The following is a 19096-nucleotide window of genomic DNA, read 5'->3' as shown; positions in this document are numbered from 1 at the left end:
TGCATTAGAACTAGGGCTGTCAAAGTTAACGTAAATTAGTTTTAATGCCACGACTTTTTTTAAGTTGTGTCGGGCTCAGTTTTAAAGCTAGAGTGAAGCATCATATGAAACTAGAAAACCTAAAGAATCCATTGGTGTCCATCACACTAGCTTGTAGCGAAGGAGGATAAATAACGCTCCAAACTTACGCAAAATTTGGGCAAATGCAAAACTGGCATAGCCATTTTCAAAGGGGTCCCTTGACCTCTGACCTCAAGAAATGTGAATGAAAATGGGTTCTGTACAGAACAAGTATGTTTTTCTCTATATTTAAATTAGGGCTGTCAAAGTTAACGTGATAATAACGCGTCAACGTAAATTTTAACGTCACTAATTTCTTTAACGCATTAACGCAATCGATCTTTCGGAAGTTGTAGCGGGCTCAGTTTTAAAGCTAGAGTGGAGATACTGGTATCATATGAAACTAAAAAACCTAGGAATCCATTGGTATCAACCATGTCATGTTAGCTTGTCGCAAGGGAGGTTAAATAATGCTTCAAACTTGCCCTAAATTTTGGCGAGGAAAAACTGGCAATGTGAGTGAAAATGGGTTCTATGGGTACCCACGAGTCTCCCCTTTACAGACATGCCCACTTTATGATAATCACATGCAGTTTGGGGTAAGTCATAGTCAAGTCAGCACACTGACACACTGACAGCTGTTGTTGCCTGTTGGGCTGCAGTTTGCCATGTTATGATTTCAGCATATCTTTTATGTTAAATGCAGTACCTGTGAGGGTTTCTGGACAATATCTTATAATACTCCACGGATTCATTGTGTGTCATATGGATATTTACCCTTAAAATTCATTAATAAACAAACTGAAATAGTATAATTTATAACATAAAAAAGTGTATACATGACAAAAAGTTTTTATTTTGAAGGGAACAACCGGATTTCCTTCTGTTCTTGTTAAATTACTTGACGTCGCCATTTTGTGTCTCAGTTTCTTCCTGAACTTTTCTGAAGATTTCACGACTTTCGTCTGAACTGTGATTTAAACCAACATGGGAGCTTGTTTGGCTTTGGGTTCCCTTGCCAGCTGTGTAAGTAAACATATATTGTTTGTAGTGTTGCTGTATGAAACATGTTTATTTAGTATTTCATACTATTTGACTAATTTAAGCTAGGCATTGTTCAGCCGAGAAAACACGTTATGATCGACACAACAACATCAAGTGAAACTACCTAATAACACCTTTATATCTCACTGCTGCCAGCCTAATAAGAGACCCACACATTTAAAGATGACAAACCTTGTAAAGTTGAACGTTAAACCCGACTTAAACTAACTCTTAGACCGACGTTTAAGATGTTTTGTTTATTTATTAAAGGACGTGAAGGTGTCGGTGAACTATCAGGTGGTTTGTTGTGAGAACAGGAGCGTCTTTGTTGTCCTTTGACTTTATTTACAGTTCATTTAGAGGGTAATTCGTCTGTTAATGTTTAGGAATTAATGCAGTCAACGAGTAATTCTTACAAAATGTAACTCTGTTTGTTAGATATGCTGTGTGTTTTCTAAAAATGCGCAATTTCCGGGTTTAACTTGGGCTCATTACGTCATCCCCTTTGAGTTTGGAGAAGGGCGTCTCTGTTGCGTCGCTCTTTCCTGGTTGTGCCGCCCACAGATATAAAACAGTTTTATATTTATTATAAATAATAATAATACATTTAACATAACAGTCTTATATTTATTATTACTAATAAAATAATAATAATTTATTTAACATAATCGTTTTATATTTATTATAACTAATAAAATAATGATTATTTATTTAACAGAACAGTTTTATATTTATTATAACTAATAAAATAATAATAATTTTATTTAACATAACAGTCTTATATTTATTATAAGTAATAAAATAATAATTATTTATTTAACATAAGTTTTATATTTATTATAACTAATAAAATAATTATTTATTTAACATAACAGTTTTATATTTATTATAAGTAATAAAATAATAATAATTTATTTAACATAAGTTTTATATTTATTATAACTAATAAAATAATAATTATTTATTTAACATAACAGTTTTATATTTATTATATCAAAAAACTGTTTTATATTCATGTGCGTGCCCACCATAATATTGTTTATTTATTTTGCGCAATTTAAGACTACACAACATAACAAAAAAATAAATGAATACTATACAGTGCAGGAAGAGGCAAAAAACCCACTGGGCTTATCTGAAGCCTTCACCTAGAGACAAGATTAATATGAAGAAATAATATGACTACATAATAGTGATAACAAACAATTAGAACAAGATATATATAATAACAACAATAACAATATAGTAAATATATCAAAAAAGACAAGTGTGTGTTGCGTGGAAGTGTATGGTCAGTGTTTGTGAGGAGGATATTTATTTAAATATCTATAATGATTTCTGGGCAATTGTAACCAAACAACATTGTGAGTGGGAACAAATAAAAAAACATAAAAACAGATACATGGACAACATGGGGAAAAGAAATTACAAAACAGCAATTTAAATGACCCTTTAAGCGACTTTTGAAACATTTGACAGATGAACAGTTTATTGATAGATGTGAAAAGCTACTCCATAATTTGGTTCCCCTAAATCTCATTGAAAAATGACCTCTACTAGTGAAACATTTAGGAGGATGAAGATCTAGAGATTGACGGGTTGAGTAAAAATGGACCTGAGAATTTGTTTTAAAATAGGTCTTGAACTGCTCAGGAATATTCCCACCAGAAAGTATCTTATAAATAAAAACACATATTTGAGAAATAATTATATCATAAATAGTAAGAATCTGGAGTTTCTGAAATAGAGGAGCAGAGATGTGTGACTCTGATCGAGTTGCAATCCTCACAAAACGTTTTTGGAGAACTAAAATTGTATGAAGGTTTGTATGAAAAGTACTCGCCCAAACTATATCGGAACATTTTCATTCACATATCTTGAGGTCAGAGGTCAAGGGACCCCTTTGAAAATGGCCATGGCAGTTTTTATTTGCTAAAATTTTGCGTATGTTTGGAGCGTTATTTAACCTCCTTCACGACAATCTAATATGACATGGTTGATACCAATGGATTCATTTGGTTTTCTAGCCTCATATGATACCAACTCTCACTCTATCTAAACCAAAGCCCACTACAAACTAAAAATTGCAAGTTGCGTTAATGCGTTAAAGAAATTAGTGGCGTTAAAACGAATTTGCTTTATTGTGTTAACTTTGACAGCCCAATCCTGTGTTATCACTATGAGTTATTTGTAATGTTTTTAAGTAAACTCTGGGTTTTGTTTCGGTAATTGTGTTGTTTCCTCTTGACTGCTTTGTAAGAGTTGTTTGTTGCCAAGGCAGTAGGACATAGGCCAGTCTGAACCATAGAAACTGGATTCTTCTCGTCACGGCTGCAATGTTTACACCGAAGGCCTGTGTACTCTTGTGCACACTCCTATTTAGTGAAGGATGGCTGATCTCAGCTACAGTCTCCGCCTCAGCGCTTCACACACCTCTCAGTAGTCTGCGTCTGAATCATGCAGGAATCCTCTGTGATCCTGTTCACAGCGCTGGATGAGGAACAGAGAGATTTGTTATGATGGCATTGGCAGCTCTAATGCCTCTGTAAATCATTATTTGTCTTTTGCTTTTGGGGAAGCGTGCACAAGAAGGAGAAAGATGGTTGCCCTGACAGCAGACACAGTGTTATTTGTTTTTTATTTCTTCCATTACAGCAAGCCATGCATGCATTATTCTGACTATCCCACACCCCAGAGCCCTGTCCCTGAGTTTCATAAAATATGAATCTGTATGAATGCCCAGCTAATTCTCTGCCGCGTCTCTTCTCCAGGCGTCCTGTTTGTGCGGCTCGGCCTCTTGCCTCCTGTCATCATGCTGCCCGTCAACGTTCAACTCCACCGTGAGCCGGCTGGCCTTCTCCTTCCTGCTGCTGCTCGGGACTCTGGTGTCTGTCATTATGATTCTCCCAGGCATGGAGGAACATCTTAAAAAGGTACATTAGATGAGACTAGATTAGATCCAATTTAATGGTCCACACTGGGCTGTTGCATAAGGCACCTTTAATCATTTTATAATCAGGCCCAAGTATCTTTGAATTCTCTCAACCCACATGTCATTTCCAATTCAAGAAAAAAATTGGAAAATAATTCAGATTTGTTTCATAAGTCTGTAACCCAGCAACAGTGATACTGTAGAGCAGCTGGGCAGCTTGGATTATGTGTTTCTTATTTCTCAACCAGTAGTCTCAGAAGACAAAGAATAGATCTTTTTTTTTTTTTTTAGATCATCCAATACCAAAAAGCTTTCCAGTTGACCCAGTTTAATCCTCGCCTGTTATCCACTTTTTATTTCCTTTGTGTGCTTCACACTGTCAGATTCCAGGTTTCTGTCTCGGTGGCACATCCATACCTGGCATAGACAACAAGGTGAACTGCGACATCATTGTCGGCTACAAGTCCGTGTACCGCATGTGCTTCGCCATGGCCTGCTTCTTCTTCCTCTTCTCCGTCATCATGATCCGAGTGCGCAGCAGCAAGGACCCCCGAGCCACCATCCAAAATGGGTTGGTACTGTGCACTGCAGCCTCAGTAACACGGTCCTGTGTGATGAAGGCACGCTGCACTCTGCTGGCGAAACATGGGGACTGCACCTCTAAGACTGTATTCAAACAAGGGCTGTCAATCGATTTAAAATATTTAATCATGATTTATTGCAAATGAATCACCTATTTTTTATCTGTTCAAAATGTACCTTAAAGGGAGATTTGTAAAGTATTTAATACTCTAATCATGGGAGTGGGGAAATATGCTTGTTTTGTGCAAATGTATGTATATATTTATTATTGAAAATCAATTACTAACACAAAAAAATGACAAATATTGTCCAGAAACCCTCACAGGTACTGCATTTAGCATAAAAAATATGCTCAAATCATAACATGGCAAACTGCAGCCCAACAGGCAACAACAGCTGTCAGTGTGTCAGTGCGCTGACTTGACTATGACTTGCCCCAAACTGCATGTGATTATCATAAAGTGGACATGTCTGTAAAGGGGAGACTCGTGGGTACCCATAGAACCCATTTTCATTCACATATCTGGAGGTCAGAGGTCATGGGACCCCTTTGAAAATAGCCATACCAGTTTTTCCTCGCCAAAATTTAGGGCAAGTTTGGAGCATTATTTAACCTCCCTTGCGACAAGCTAACATGACATGGTTGATACCAATGGATTCCTTAGGTTTTCATAGTTTCATATGATACCAGTATCTTCACTCTAGCTTTAAAACTGAGCCTGCTACAACTTCCGATCGATCGATTGCGTTAAAGAAATTAGTGGTGTTAAAATTTGCGTTAACACGTTATTATCTCGTTAACTTTGACAGCCCTAATTTAGAGAGAAAAACATACTTGTTCTGTATACATACTTAGATTAATTTTCCTTTTTTGTCTTCTCAGATTCTGGTTCTTCAAGTTCCTGCTGTTGGTTGGCATAGCTGTGGGAGCTTTCTTCATTCCACATGGCATCTTTTATACAGGTATGTATTAATGCACCTATTATTAGTGTCTTATTAGATGTTGTAGTTTCTTTATTGCTTTATTATTTCTTATCTAAACCTTCCAGCAACTCACACACCTTCAGACAAATAAGATGCTACACTGCTTGTTTCAAGTGCAAAGCTGCAGAATCTTGAGTCAAAAATAGGGCTCGGTATTGAACCTCAATAGTTCTCCAAAATATGTTTGTAACACAGAGTAAAATTTAAATATTGAAGAACCTTCAATAATCTATTCTGATGTTCATTGTTAACCAGAACTGATAAATGTTGACCTACAATGGCACATACTGTGGTGAGCGTCTCCTACTTTATGGTTTAGTACTGTAAATGAATGTCTCTGCCATTGCACAGCCTAATAACCTTCTAAACAAATGTCCTGCATCCTTTTCTGTCCGGTCTCAGTGTGGTATTACTTTGGCATGGTGGGCTCTTTCTTCTTCATCATCATCCAGCTCATCCTGCTGGTGGACTTCGCCCATTCCTGGAACCAGTCCTGGCTGGAGAGGGCAGAAAATGGAAACTCCAAGTGCTGGTTTGCAGGTAGAAGGGCAACACACTCTCCATTTATCCCAATGTAAACCTGCAAGTGCAAGTTTAAAATGAATGGTTTGGTCAATGAGGCTTTGCAGGGCAATACCTGTATATTGTACCGCTACACGGACGACAAGTATCAATCTTTTATTACATAAACTATTAACCTCTTAACAATTCGATGGCGGGTCCGGACGCTTGTCTGTCTTTCAGAGGTTGTAGCAGGCTCAGTCTTATTGCTAGAGTCAAGATACTGGTATCATATGAAAGGAATCGATTGGCACCGTGTCATGTTGGCTTGTTGGCAAGATCGCTAAATAACGCTAACAATTTACGCAAAATTTTGGCGAGGAAAAACTGGCATGGCCATTTTCAAAGGGGTCCCTTGACCTCTGACCTCACACTGTGAATGAAACCTCTGAGATGAACAGAGTGAAAACTGTATCTTATTAGACAAAACAGATGTTGACAAACTGCATTATTTGCAGTTGAAAAAAGGTAATAAATCGTAATAAATTGCAATGTGTCTTATCGCAGTACTCACAAACTCACTACACAAAATCGCAATAAGATCGTATCGTGACTCAAATATCGTGATAATATCGTAAAATATGAAATTAAATATTGATATTAAATATAAAATCACTAAAACCGGAATAAAATACATTTTTACTATTAGTATACTAGCATATTCATACGTTTGCATTGACGCAGGTCTAGTAGTAGTATAGTAGTGATGAATTTACAAAATTCTATCAAACTACTTCTAATGCACCGAGTCAGAAAGTAGATAACACTGACCGATTTGAGTCAGGTTTCATGGGATGCGTCTAACGATGTCACTCTTCGCTCATGTTTTCCTCGCAGCTCTGCTGACCTTCACCATCCTCTTCTACGCCTTGGCTTTCACCGCTGTCGTGCTTTTCTACGTGTTTTATACCCAACCTGACGGCTGCACTGAGCACAAGGTCTTCATCAGCCTCAACTTCTTATTCTGCATCGCTGTGTCCATCGTGGCCATTGTGCCCAAAGTTCAGGTAATGGAAGACGGATGTTAATATGGTCATAACTGTAGCTGCTAAATGTTGATATTTGAGCCCTAATCCTTCATGTATAATACTCTACCGATGATGTTATGTATATTAGCAAGACATGAGGATAACTGCTATATGATGCTCAATCCAGAAGACAAGCTAATATGAAATTAACATTTTTATCTCTGTGTGGGAAAATTACTTCAGTGAAATGAGTTTTGTTTTACTGGCAAAGTGATTTATTTTCTGACTCATTTCATCCCATGTCGCCACAGGAGGCTCAGCCCAGCTCAGGCCTGCTCCAGGCCTCATTCATCTCCCTTTACACCATGTATATCACCTGGTCAGCCATGAGCAACAACCCCAGTAAGTCACAACACAACGGCCTTTTATTCACAACTCAAACAAACCGGGATAGCTGACGTTGGGAAGGAGTATAAAGAAAAAAACACGCCCCTGTAGCTGTAATAATTATGAGTTGTCATATTTAACATTGTTTTCTGTGTTTCCGACCTCAGACCGACAGTGTAACCCCAGTCTGTTGAGTTTGGTCCAGACCGTCACCCCAACTCCAGCACCGGGACCTCCTCCCACCCGTGCCCCTGGAACCACCCAGTGGTGGGACGCACAGGGCATTGTGGGATTGATCATTTTCTTGTTCTGTACTCTTTACGCCAGGTATTTTACTCTAACTGCTGCTGTTTTTAAGTTTCATTTCAATGATTTGCCTTTACAAGAAGACATTTTTAGAAATAAGTGAAAACACTTTTAAGTTATACACATACATTACTGACTGCAGGTTGATGCAACCTTTCTCCTCGCAACAAACCGGCATCCTCAAAGTTGCCGCATTAGGGATGTTAATAATGAACCTTTTAACCATTTACCAACATTAATAACTTTAACCGATTAATGCTATCGGTTAAAAGAAATATTAAAAATAGCTAAAAAGCTGAGCAAACCTAAGAGGAGCAGCTTGTCACTTCAAGGAGAATAGCTGGTCCACCTTAACAGCCCACCTTAAGTGAGTCTCAGCCGGCGTTACAGATAAAGCAGCTTGGCTTGGGTTTTGAGAAGTTGTGTACAACTGTACACACACTGCACAGCTACAACGCCACCGACAACCCCATACTCACCGCCGCCACACACACACACACACACACACACACACACACATGGCCTGTCGGATACTCGCTTAAGGTACGCCACGCTGACCGACTGTATGTGTGTGACAATGGCGAGCACGAAGTCACCAGCAACGCTACATCTCCGTACGTAGCACAAACCAAACGGAACCAAACTTTAGGATACTTGCTAACGGAGACAGTAGCCAGGCAGACACACTGCTGACCACCTCGCAGCCTAACTAAATGATGCGGTGCAGACTCACTGGGACAATACACGCAGCGTCATGGCTGCTGCAGTAACTCTCCCGGACAGGTGAACTGGGGACTCAGTTGTCTGTTTTCCGCATACACTGCAGCTGCCGATAAATGATGGATTTAACCTGTTTGTGCATCGGCTTATCGTTGCAGCTGGGCGGCTTGTAAGGCACTAAAAATAGCACCGCTGCATGGGTTATGGTAATCTTGTTGGATAACGGTTAATAATCGGTTAACGAGGGTCGGTTATCGGTTAGAAAAAAATAAATAAAAAATTAGCATCTCTTGTCCGCATAGTTTTTGGTGTAAAATTTGGATTTCGGCAAAAACCTGTCGAACAGAACCACCGCGAAGGGCCGTGTCTGATGGTGTGACGTCACTTTGGCCGCGCGGACGCTAGCGACCCTCGTGGATGCGTCAGTCATAAATAAGAACGACATGGTTGCTTACTTTACATGCTGTCCTGTCACTGTATGCCAACATGACATCTTGTGCTCTCGTCCGTCACAGCATCCGCTCCTCCAACAACACCCAGGTGAACAAGCTGATGCGGACTGAGGAGGGCCAGGGTCTGACCAACAACATCGAGTCCCAGGCAGGGGAGGACGGACTCCATCGGGCCGTGGACAACGAGGAGGAGGGAGTCACCTACAGCTACTCCTTCTTCCACTTCAGCCTCTTTCTGGCCTCCCTCTACATCATGATGACTCTCACCAACTGGTACATGTAAGTATCTGTTTTTTTTTCTTGGTTAACTCCGTCAGACAGGCTGACTTTTCGCAACACTGACTTTTTGTTCTCGGCTCATCAGGCCCGACGCCGACTACCAGGTCATGCAGAGCACCATGCCGGCCGTATGGGTGAAGATCTGCTCCAGCTGGCTCGGCTTGGGGATCTTCCTCTGGACCCTGGTGGCCCCGCTGGTGCTCACCGGCAGAGACTTCAGCTAAGAACGGTGAAGTCTGTCAACATGTGGCCTGTAGCCTGTTGCTAATTTGCACCTTTTAAGACAGATAGCTTTAGCTTCGAAAAATGTGATTTACTTGCAACTCCACGTTTAAAATTGGAGAATGAAATGGTAATATGCTTTGTTTTTGACCCGAAGCCATTGCACGCGTTACCTAAATGTTAATTTTTGTGCCTCGAGTTGAAATTTGACGTTAAAAGATTTTCTGAGATTAGCTTTAATCACCCGTCCAAGTAATTTTTTCTTCACTGTCAAAAATCTTATAATTGAGAGCACAACATGCCTTTTAAAGGATAAGACGATGACTTTGGAGAATTGATGTTTTGGCTTTGGTTCACTACATTTTCATTAGTTGTTTGTACTTTTTCTTGTGCCATTTAAATCAGTTTGATTTCATGGAAAGGTGTTGTCCAAATTGTTCCTAGTTATTCCTTTTTTTATTGCACAGCTTTGTTCTATTTTATAACAAAAGTGCCTTATTATATTTTACACACAAGTTATTCAGAGGGACCATTTTGATATCTTTAAAAACATTTTAGGACATTCAGCCTTCACTGCTTCTACTGTATGTGTACACTCTTCATTATAATCAATAAAGTTGACATTCTGTTTAATGTCTTTAATCAGAGTGTAGCCAACGTTTCTGTCCTATAGGTGGGGCTGTTGTTCAGCAAATTACACTTTCTATGTAAGGTAGATTCTATTATGTAGAATCCATTTGGACATAATGTGTTGTAAGGTTTCTTAGGTTAGTTTTTTTTTTTTAATACTTTCTACTTTGTGTTTCGGCCCGTGTTCTCTTTAGAAACGTAACACAATGTCCTCAAGTCTGCAGCAGGGTTTTCCAAATGCTTCACTGCTCTCCCTCCATTAATCACATGATCCTGCTAAAATGTGATTTATTGTGTTCCTTCGATGCAGGATTCCCCAGTGTGCGCACGCCCACACACACACACACACACACACACACACTTGGCAAGTAATGTAGAGGGAATGTGTTTTTCCCCTATCACAAGATCAGCATGAGCAGGAGGCTGAACACTTCATTATACTTCACTATATTCATTCAGGGCTTGTGTTGGGATGGAACGACAAATGACCGGCCTCTGAAGTCCACCCACACAGTCCTCATATGATATTTTCTCATACATGGGACACCCTCTACGATTTCCCCTGTTTGTTTGTCATTTTCGTATGTGTATCTTACAATTATTCCAATTGCACATTACAAATGAAACCAGTTTACGTGCATTACGAACTGTACAGTACAACCAGATTATAGTCCCTTCAGAAGCATAGATAAACTGACTGAGTATATGCAGTAGGTTTGTTTTTGCAGTTATTTATGTCATAATCTGATGAATGAAAGCATTCGCGTCACATAAACTGTCTAGTGATGGTTTAAAGTTAGGAGACTCCCACAAGAGAAAGATTTTAAATAGAAAAAAATCAAAGCAGCAGAAACTGAAACATTCAGATTTTTAGTCCTTAGTATAGACCGTTTCAACAGAATTGCATTGCTAGGCAACAGCTTGGGTCCATGTTTACTTCCTGTCAGCTGATGTCATTCACATACACTGCATCAAGGCCAATGGAAAGGAGGCTGGGTCACGGGTGGACATGGGTCTTGTGGTATGGGGTATAACACATGCGCAGTGTAACTGAAGCTGCGGTCGTGCGTTGCGATTGGCTCAATTTCGGCGAGTGCAGGCCAGATTTGACTGCGAATGTGTTGCTGACACGTGACCCAGCACCCTTTCCATAGGCCTTGCACTGCATCAGGAAATAAACTGGGACACATTTAGAATGTTTACAACTGTTAAATGGTCTATAGATCACACTCCAAAAAGCACTGGATACTACATTTCCCATAATGCAACCAATAGTAGCTTTTCATTTGACTCCTACTGCCTGAGAAATTCAAATGTCTTTAAAGTTGTCCAGTTTGTAATGCAGGCTTTCTTAAAAAATATTTGAAGTCCTCAAGCTTAAGCCAAAAATAACCAAATCAATGTGCTGAATCGGCCAAAAAAACTCAGACACGGACAGACTAGAGCCGACGGTGCGGGACACACCGAAAAAACTAGGCCGACGGATGCTCACCAACGGCCCCAAACTGTCTGACGGCCGACTGTCAGCTTGGTGTGTCAGGATAGAGTAGTTCTCTCCAACACCTGTGCACAGACTTTGATGTGTAAAATTGGTGGAGTTTCCCTTTAATCTCGCCTACAACGCTCTGGTTGACTCAGCTGTTTTCCCATCAGTGAGCACAACGCCAGACTTGTTTGAGTTACTGAAGAAATGAAGAGATGCGGGCAGTGATTCAGATGGTCGGAACCAGGCTACTGTAGGAAAATTACCTCACTAATAAAGATCAGCTTTTAAAGTCCCTGAGAACGTATTTCCTCAATCAGCTTCTTACTATGAGTAACACAATTTTCTGCCAAAGTTAGAACGACTTTGGTTATGACAGATTTCAGTATTTAATTTTTTCTTTGTGCTTATCTAACTGGTTTGAAGTGAGCGGGGCTCAGCAGGTAAAAGCTAATGTACTGTACTTCTTCTGTGCACTTCAGCACCATTGGAATCACAATCGGATGACTGAGAGATGAACCAAAATAGTGACATCGGGAACCAATCAGAGCTAGTGTTCCCTCTAAACTCATTGTTGGCATACAGAACATCAAGCAGGCTAATTTAGCACAGTGACCGCTTATGTCAGTAATCTCTCGGTCCAATTCGTCTCCGGAAATCCAGCCTGCTCATTCATGTTGCATTTAATATTTAGTGCTGAACGACATTAGATGCATGGACATTGGCACCCCTGCTACACCTTGACACTCTCTTCACACACTCAGACCATCTATAAACAGTAGATGCATGCCTCGTTGTGATCTGACCCGCATTGTTATGACTGACAGTGACAGTGGTAGTCCCCGGCCCAGCTGTGAGCAGCAGCCTGACGTAATGCTGTTACATAATGTTGAATGAGTTGCTGATCAGTTGCATAAGCCATTTATTGGGTGCATGCTCTCATCGGGGGCTCACCATGCTCCTCTGCCTGATGTGGTTTGGTATTCTGTGCTCTGCCCTGGGGGACCTTCACCATCATCAACAGCAACCGCACCCCGCCTCCTTGGAGGGTTTGAAGCACCTGGCAACCAGGTAGAAAAACAAGCTAAATGGAGCCCTGACACATGAAGCCCCAGTAGTCTTCATTAGTCGCCTGTATGGTCACACTTCTTATCAGAGTGTGAGGACAAAATAATGTCAGAGTACATTGCACATTCCTGGAATATGATGCGGGTGGGATTCGATATTAGAAGAAAATATTTTACATTTTTAAATAGTAATAACCCAATATTCAAATCAATAAAATAAATGATAGCATCAAATATTGTTAAATAATTAATGAGTACACCTCTTGATGATTCTATTGTGACCACATTAAGAATGAGATCATGTTCAGCTGATTAGACTGTTGTCAGACTATTAAATAGGCGTTATCAGTTGCTATAAGCCCCATAAATGTGGGTCAATAGGGGCCTACTATACCCACTAGTAGGTTTTATCATCTATTCACATAGTAGATCACCGAAAGAAGGTATAAAAGAACACAACAGCAACCTCTAGCAACTAGTAATTATGACAGGAGCAGAAGTGGATATAGTAGTTTTGTTACCTAAACCTAAAGAAGTTGTAGTTTTATTGCCTAAACCTAAAGAAGTTGTAGTTTTGTTACCTAAACCTCAAGAAGTTGAAGTTTTATTGCCTAAACCTAAAGAAGTTGTAGTTTTGTTATCTAAAATTTTTTTTTTTTTGCCTAAACATAAAGAAGTTGTAGATTTGTCGGCTAAACCTAAAGAAGCCTTTTTGTTTGTGTTCAAAACATAACGTTTCATTCAGTTTTACATCATGTTAGAATGTGTTGCTTTTAAGTTTTTGCTTTCACTTTTACAACGTAGTAGGCCCCTAATGACCCACATCTGTGGTGCTTATAGCGACTGATAACACCTATTTAATGGCCTGATAACAGCAGAATCGGGTACAGCATGCTACATCTTCCACATATTGTTTTTTTGTGTTTCATTTGAACATTTTGTTTCCTGATGCGCTAAAAAAAGATTACCCACACTGACAAAGTCAAGATTCAGAGTGAAAAGTAATAGAGAACCTAATAGTAATAATAATAATGGTATAAAGGTATGAATGACTAAAGCAAATATTTTATACCTGTTGAGTCTTAAATTAAAGAAATGTAAAAAGAAATGTATAAAGAAAAGAATACAGAAATATATAAGTTTGGGGAAATAAATAAAGGGGTGAGATGTGGTGTCACACGCCATACTGTTTCTTTCGCCTCATCATAAAGGGACGTAACGGGGCCGGACTTCCCGAAAGTAGGTAAATACAGACATCTCGCAGGTTGACAGGACCGGTGGGTGTGTGGAGGTGAGTGAGAACAACCAAAAAAACATACCATAATATTTCTTATTTGGGCGATCGCCACACTTCCCCCCCCTTGGAAAAAAAAAGGGAAAGGGAAAATCATGCAGATATAGATACATATATGAATTCATAGACACATACATTGAAAAATAAAGATAAAATTTAAAAAAAGAAACGTGCAAAACTAAATAAAAATGTCTTCAAAAATAAATATAGAAATTTGAAAAATTATGAAAATAAATAATTAAATAAAAGGGAAAATTAAGCAAAAATAGTAAATAAACAATGAATTTAATACAAAGATAAACAAATAAAGAAGCCAAATATCAATTCATGTCACATTTTATCAGTTCATAAATGGCTACATTTATTTTTAATATAATTTTTTTGCTACATTTGAAGACATATTTTATTTATCGAATCATTTACTTTATCATTACTTTATTTTTTATTTTGGCCGGCCCTGTCCTCCATAGATAGCTGTATAGTGTTGCTGAAGAGATGCCAGTAGCAATGTAGCATCAAGCTGGCTAAAATAAAATGTGGCGTTTCCGATCTGAAATGTAACCGTTAGCTATCTTAACACGACGCACTAAATGCTGCTCTGACCGAAAACGGTTGAATGTGGTTCCATCTACAATATAATTTAAAGTTTTATATATATATATATATATATATGTGCAAAAATAAATAAAATTTGTTCAAAAATAAATATAGAAATTTGAAAATGATGAAAATAAATAATTAAATAAAAGGGAAAATTAAGCAAAAATAGTAAATAAATAAGGGATTTAATATAAAGATAAACAAATAAAGAAGCAAATTAAAACAGAAATATCAATTCATGTCACATTTTATTATCAATTAATTAATGGCTACATTTATTTTTAATATTATATTTTTGCTACATTTGAAGACATATTTATTTATAGAATCATTTTTAAAAATATTTTTTTATATTTTTATATATATTATATTTGTATATTATATCATATATTTTTTATTTTTTATATATTATTTTTTTATTTGGCAGGTTCCATCCTCCATACCTCCATAGATAGCTGTGTATGGTGTTGCAGAAGATGCCAGCATTGTAGCATCAAGCTGGCTAAAATAAAATGAGGCGTTTCCGGTCTGAAATGTAACGTTATCTATCTTAACACGACGCACTTAATGCAGCTCTGACCGAAAACGGTTGAATGTGGTTCCATCTACAATATAATTTAAAGTTATACATATATATACACTTTTATAAGTGGACTTAGAGACATGTAATAGCATATTACTGCTTCAGTATTTGAGTATTTGTCGTCAACGCCCCAAAGGCTTGTTCATCTTTTATTTTGAAGCCCATACCGTGAAGACTTCCTGTCTGCAGCTCGGCGGTTGACGCAGCCGTTGGTCGCACCGCAGAGAAGAAGTGAAGTTGAGCATCCTGCAGGTAACGTAAGCTCACATACATGCTGTCACTGAGGCGTTGTTGGACACATTATCACATATTTTATCGCTTTGTTTTTATTGTAACATTTCACACAGAGTGGCCGGACGTGTATTATTATTATTATGCATGTTTTTCTTATCGCTATTTGTTCTGAATGGTAAGATAAGGTCCGGTAGCGTCACTAGAGCTAAGAGAGAGGACTGTTGTCCTGTGTCTCTGTAATGTCTCTGGATAACATGTTAGAGGGCTGTTAAGCTACCTGGACTGGTCCTGGGGCTTGTCTCCTCTTCCCCCAAAACTGGCTCTTCATTCATTGTCTTTGAGAGAGAGAGAGGTGGAGGAGAGGAGGAGGAGGAGGTGGAGAGCTGCGGCAAGTCAGCCAGAATGGGACAAAACGAGACCGGAAGTTGTAGTGATTTCATGTGTCAAAATAAAACATCTGGACTTTGTCTATGTCGTAGTAAAAATACAGCAACACAGTTTGGTCGTTTAGGAGCAGCCGATGTGATGTTCAAATACTCTTATTTACAGTACAGAGAGTGGTGAAACAATAGCATGAGTGGAATTAATTGTGTTGCAGTCTTAATTTGAAAAGCTTTGTTGTTCCTGTTAGGTTGATTGTAGTAGCAGAACTGCACTGCTAGAAAAACTGGAGTAGTCTGCTCTCTACGTTTGCCCAAGTGTTTTGTGAATCGATATTACCTAGTACTGTCATTGTTGTTGCTTTAAAACACACAGGGGTGCAGGTGTTTTATGTCTGCAGCTACTGCCAGTTTCATTTTAAAACCCCCTGTTTTTACACAGGTGTGCATCATATTTGGTCATTCATCATGCTGCACTGCATGGGCTACATCATCACCTGCTACACACCAAACTCCATTCAAAAAATCTGGCACTTTAATATATTTGTATTAATTCATCTGTATGCGCGCATGCCCGTTAAAGAGCATGACGTTTTATAAACTATTGGTGTTTTTGGCAGCTATATATCACCCACCTACTAGCACTTATTCCCCCCCCCATTTGATCTACTCCAGCCCCTACTGACGACTTTGTTGGGAGAAGATTGTGAGAGTGAGAACCAGTAAATGTCCACATTTACTGAATTTATGAATGCCGAATGAACAATGACACTTTTAGTATTTATAAAATACTATTATTTGTGTTCTTTATTATATGCATCTTGTTGAGAGGCATATTTAGACTAAAATGTGCGATTATTTTAACGGGATTTGGCGTTTGCCGTTTCACACATGCAACAGAAAACGAAACCACTGCATGCATCATAATGCCTTTCCTGCATGCTCGGACATTTCTGCATAACCTGCTTCCAAGGAATCCAACATGACATCATGCGTGAGAAACAGTACCGTTAGGGGCGGATTTTTTTTTTTGTGTGAGGCTGCAGGATCAAATCGCCGATAATATTACATAATCACAACTGAGTTTAAATTGGTGGGCTGATTTGGATGTCGGTGTAGTAGCCAAGTGGATAAGCTTTAACATCCCATGTTACAGTGGATTTCGTGCAACCCTTTACTATGTCTATCCCTGGGGGAAATAAAAAAACAAATATGCATGATGATGATGATGCCTACAAATAGCAAGAAAATGACCTACTGTACAGGATGAGCTCTGTAGTCATAAAACACTCCTCATTGCAATGATGCCTGCTGGATTAGAGGGCATCTGAGGACAGCCTTGGCTTGCTCTGCTGCAGAAACACTCGATACAACAAAGCATTTTTTTCATTTCCTCCATGTGAATGTGATTGGTTTATCACAAGATTTAGAATAAGCTAATTCTCCAAAGGCTCACAACATTTCTGGGCACAAAGTGGAGATTTATCTGTCTGGGTGTACATGATGAATTGTCTATTATCATGCTACCAACTTGGGAGGGAGGGAGCATTGGTCTGCAAATTATGAATATTTTCATTATCAATAAATCTTTTGATAATTTTATTAAATCTACAAAATGTAAACATCAATCTAAAACCCAAATGTATTGAATTTATAATATAGAACAAACAAAAGCAGCGAATCCTTTAGGGCTGTAACGAATACCATTTTTTGGGCTTCGAAGCTACAGTGAGAAATATTCGAAGGAAATTTTCCCACCGGTTAATAAACTTGCGATAACACCGGTGTTACCGATTACACCCGACATTTTACAAGAAAAGATGATGCTCTATATATGTATATGTATATGTGCTTACTTTGATATTTACCATCGGCTGGCATTGTGTCTGGCCTCTCCAGCCGAGCTTTCACTACGGGGCCGCAGGTTTCAGTGCCGCTGACGCACTACTGTACACACACGCACCTCTACACACAACAAACAGCGATATCCGTCTTAGAATAACTAATAATAATTAATGTTGAGTATGAATTGTGGGACTATTCCTTATTTAATGGGCTATTATGGGATTTTATACATTATTATAACATACATATATTTAAAGAAAACCCCAAACAAAGCATTCGAATAATGATTTGGAGGTCGATTACCATGGCAACGGTCAAAGCTTCGAAGCATTCGGGTCAGCCCTTACAGTACATTAAAGCAGCTGGAACTAGGGATGCACCCGATACCGATACTTGATCAGATATCTGTGACAATGAGGACGATCTATTAAATTAAATTCTATGTTTATATACTATATACATTATATACTGGAATTTTAATTCCTGTTTAAGTTTTGACCAATTTGTTGCTGCAATAAAATGGTTTACATCTGAGTCGTGATCCCTTTTAATTTTGAAGATTTTTTTGCAGTTGTTGGTGTATGATTTATTATTTTAACAATAAATGACAATTAAATCAATTTATATCTATGTATTTATTTGTAGCATGTTATACAAAGTTAAGAAAGCAATGTTTAAGTCAAGCCTGATGTTGTCTTACACATAAAAGACTGATCCTAGTCACTTCCACACAGTGAGGCATACAGCTTATTATTGAACACGGATCGGTATTCGGTATCGCTATCGGGACTGAAAAAGTTGGATCGGTGCATCCCTAGCTGGAGTATTTCACAATTTTCCTTGATGAATGATGTTGTTAAATGTTGATTAATTTTTCTGTCGATTGACTAATAGAACAATTGACTTGATATTAGTTTTTAAGTGATCGTTTTAGGCTTGTTTGTTGCAACATATTCCATACACAGCTGAGCACAGTACCGCATGTTACAAAACATATTTTGTCATAACGTGAAAAGGACCTTGTAAAAGATTTTTTTATTAAAAGAAACTGAGCAAATATGTTGTTGTCATGGTGGCAGCAATGCACTGCTGCACAGCACAGATACAAACAGATGCACATAATGACTCAGACCGGAGTAAAGTGGTTTCTCTATATCTTTGCATTGTTACAGTAAAGTCTTAGTGTTTGCAGTACATGTAGCTCTCTCATGCTTTAACTAGAACCTGAGGCTCCTCTCCAGTCTGTCATGATGTCGTGCTGTCTTACGCCGGCGGCTGTGACTGTGGTTGTTTATTATCATTTTTCTTTCCCCGGAGTTGTCCTTCACCTCAGGAAGGATGCACAGGGGACAAAACAATCCACGACTCGATGTTCCAGCAGTCAGGTTTGATGCCGTGTACCTGCATCAATCACAGCCCAGATGATGAACAGGAGGCAGCGCCTGTCATTTGTTGTTGTAGGCTGGCTGGTCAGGGCAACACT

General features: G+C 38.7%; 2 protein-coding genes and 1 long non-coding RNA gene across 6 annotated transcripts in view; 2 read left to right on the top strand and 1 right to left on the bottom strand.

Moving 5' to 3' along the window:
- Window positions 1–926: 926 nt before the first annotated feature.
- serinc2 (serine incorporator 2) lies at window positions 927–10139 on the top strand. Of its 2 annotated transcripts, XM_074614548.1 has the most exons (11): window positions 927–1086; window positions 3876–4037; window positions 4420–4607; window positions 5502–5581; window positions 6005–6142; window positions 7001–7170; window positions 7443–7533; window positions 7686–7845; window positions 9060–9275; window positions 9361–9539; window positions 9593–10139. In XM_074614548.1, the coding sequence occupies exons 1-10, from the start codon at window positions 1048–1050 to the stop codon at window positions 9497–9499; spliced, it is 1383 nt and encodes a 460-aa protein (XP_074470649.1). In that variant the 5' UTR covers window positions 927–1047; the 3' UTR covers window positions 9500–9539; window positions 9593–10139. The 2 variants fall into 2 exon arrangements, with proteins under 2 accessions (XP_074470649.1, XP_074470648.1); XM_074614547.1 differs by having other exon boundaries at window positions 9361–10139.
- Window positions 6001–17306, bottom strand: LOC141755011 (uncharacterized). Of its 2 annotated transcripts, XR_012590755.1 has the most exons (5): window positions 17027–17306; window positions 15666–15771; window positions 15322–15434; window positions 12565–12670; window positions 6001–6182 (listed from the first exon to the last, which is right to left on the bottom strand). It is a non-coding gene; the product is annotated as an uncharacterized LOC141755011 (long non-coding RNA). The 2 variants fall into 2 exon arrangements; XR_012590754.1 differs by lacking the exon at window positions 17027–17306 and having other exon boundaries at window positions 15666–16411.
- hivep3a (HIVEP zinc finger 3a) overlaps window positions 15347–19096 on the top strand; it is a 46959-nt gene continuing 43209 nt past the window's right edge. Inside the window, exon 1 of one of the 2 annotated variants that reach the window (XM_074614538.1) lies at window positions 15347–15406. The gene's annotated coding sequence lies outside the window, so the exon portion shown is untranslated. The remainder of the gene's footprint in view (window positions 15407–19096) is intronic. The other variant, XM_074614539.1, reaches the window with a different exon arrangement.

This window comes from Sebastes fasciatus, chromosome 17, assembly GCF_043250625.1.
Source record: "Sebastes fasciatus isolate fSebFas1 chromosome 17, fSebFas1.pri, whole genome shotgun sequence".
In the NCBI taxonomy this organism is placed as follows: domain Eukaryota; kingdom Metazoa; phylum Chordata; class Actinopteri; order Perciformes; family Sebastidae; genus Sebastes; species Sebastes fasciatus.
Note: the sequence above shows the minus strand (reverse complement) of the source record. Positions and strands in the feature narration are given on the sequence as shown.

Coding starts and splice junctions, on each gene's coding strand:
- serinc2 (XM_074614548.1), top strand. CDS start 1,048: ATGGGAGCTTGTTTGGCTTTGGGTTCCCTTGCCAGCTGT. Junction 5,582..6,004: donor ACATGGCATCTTTTATACAG/GTATGTATTAAT, acceptor GTCCGGTCTCAG/TGTGGTATTACTTTGGCATG. Junction 6,143..7,000: donor CTCCAAGTGCTGGTTTGCAG/GTAGAAGGGCAA, acceptor TTTTCCTCGCAG/CTCTGCTGACCTTCACCATC.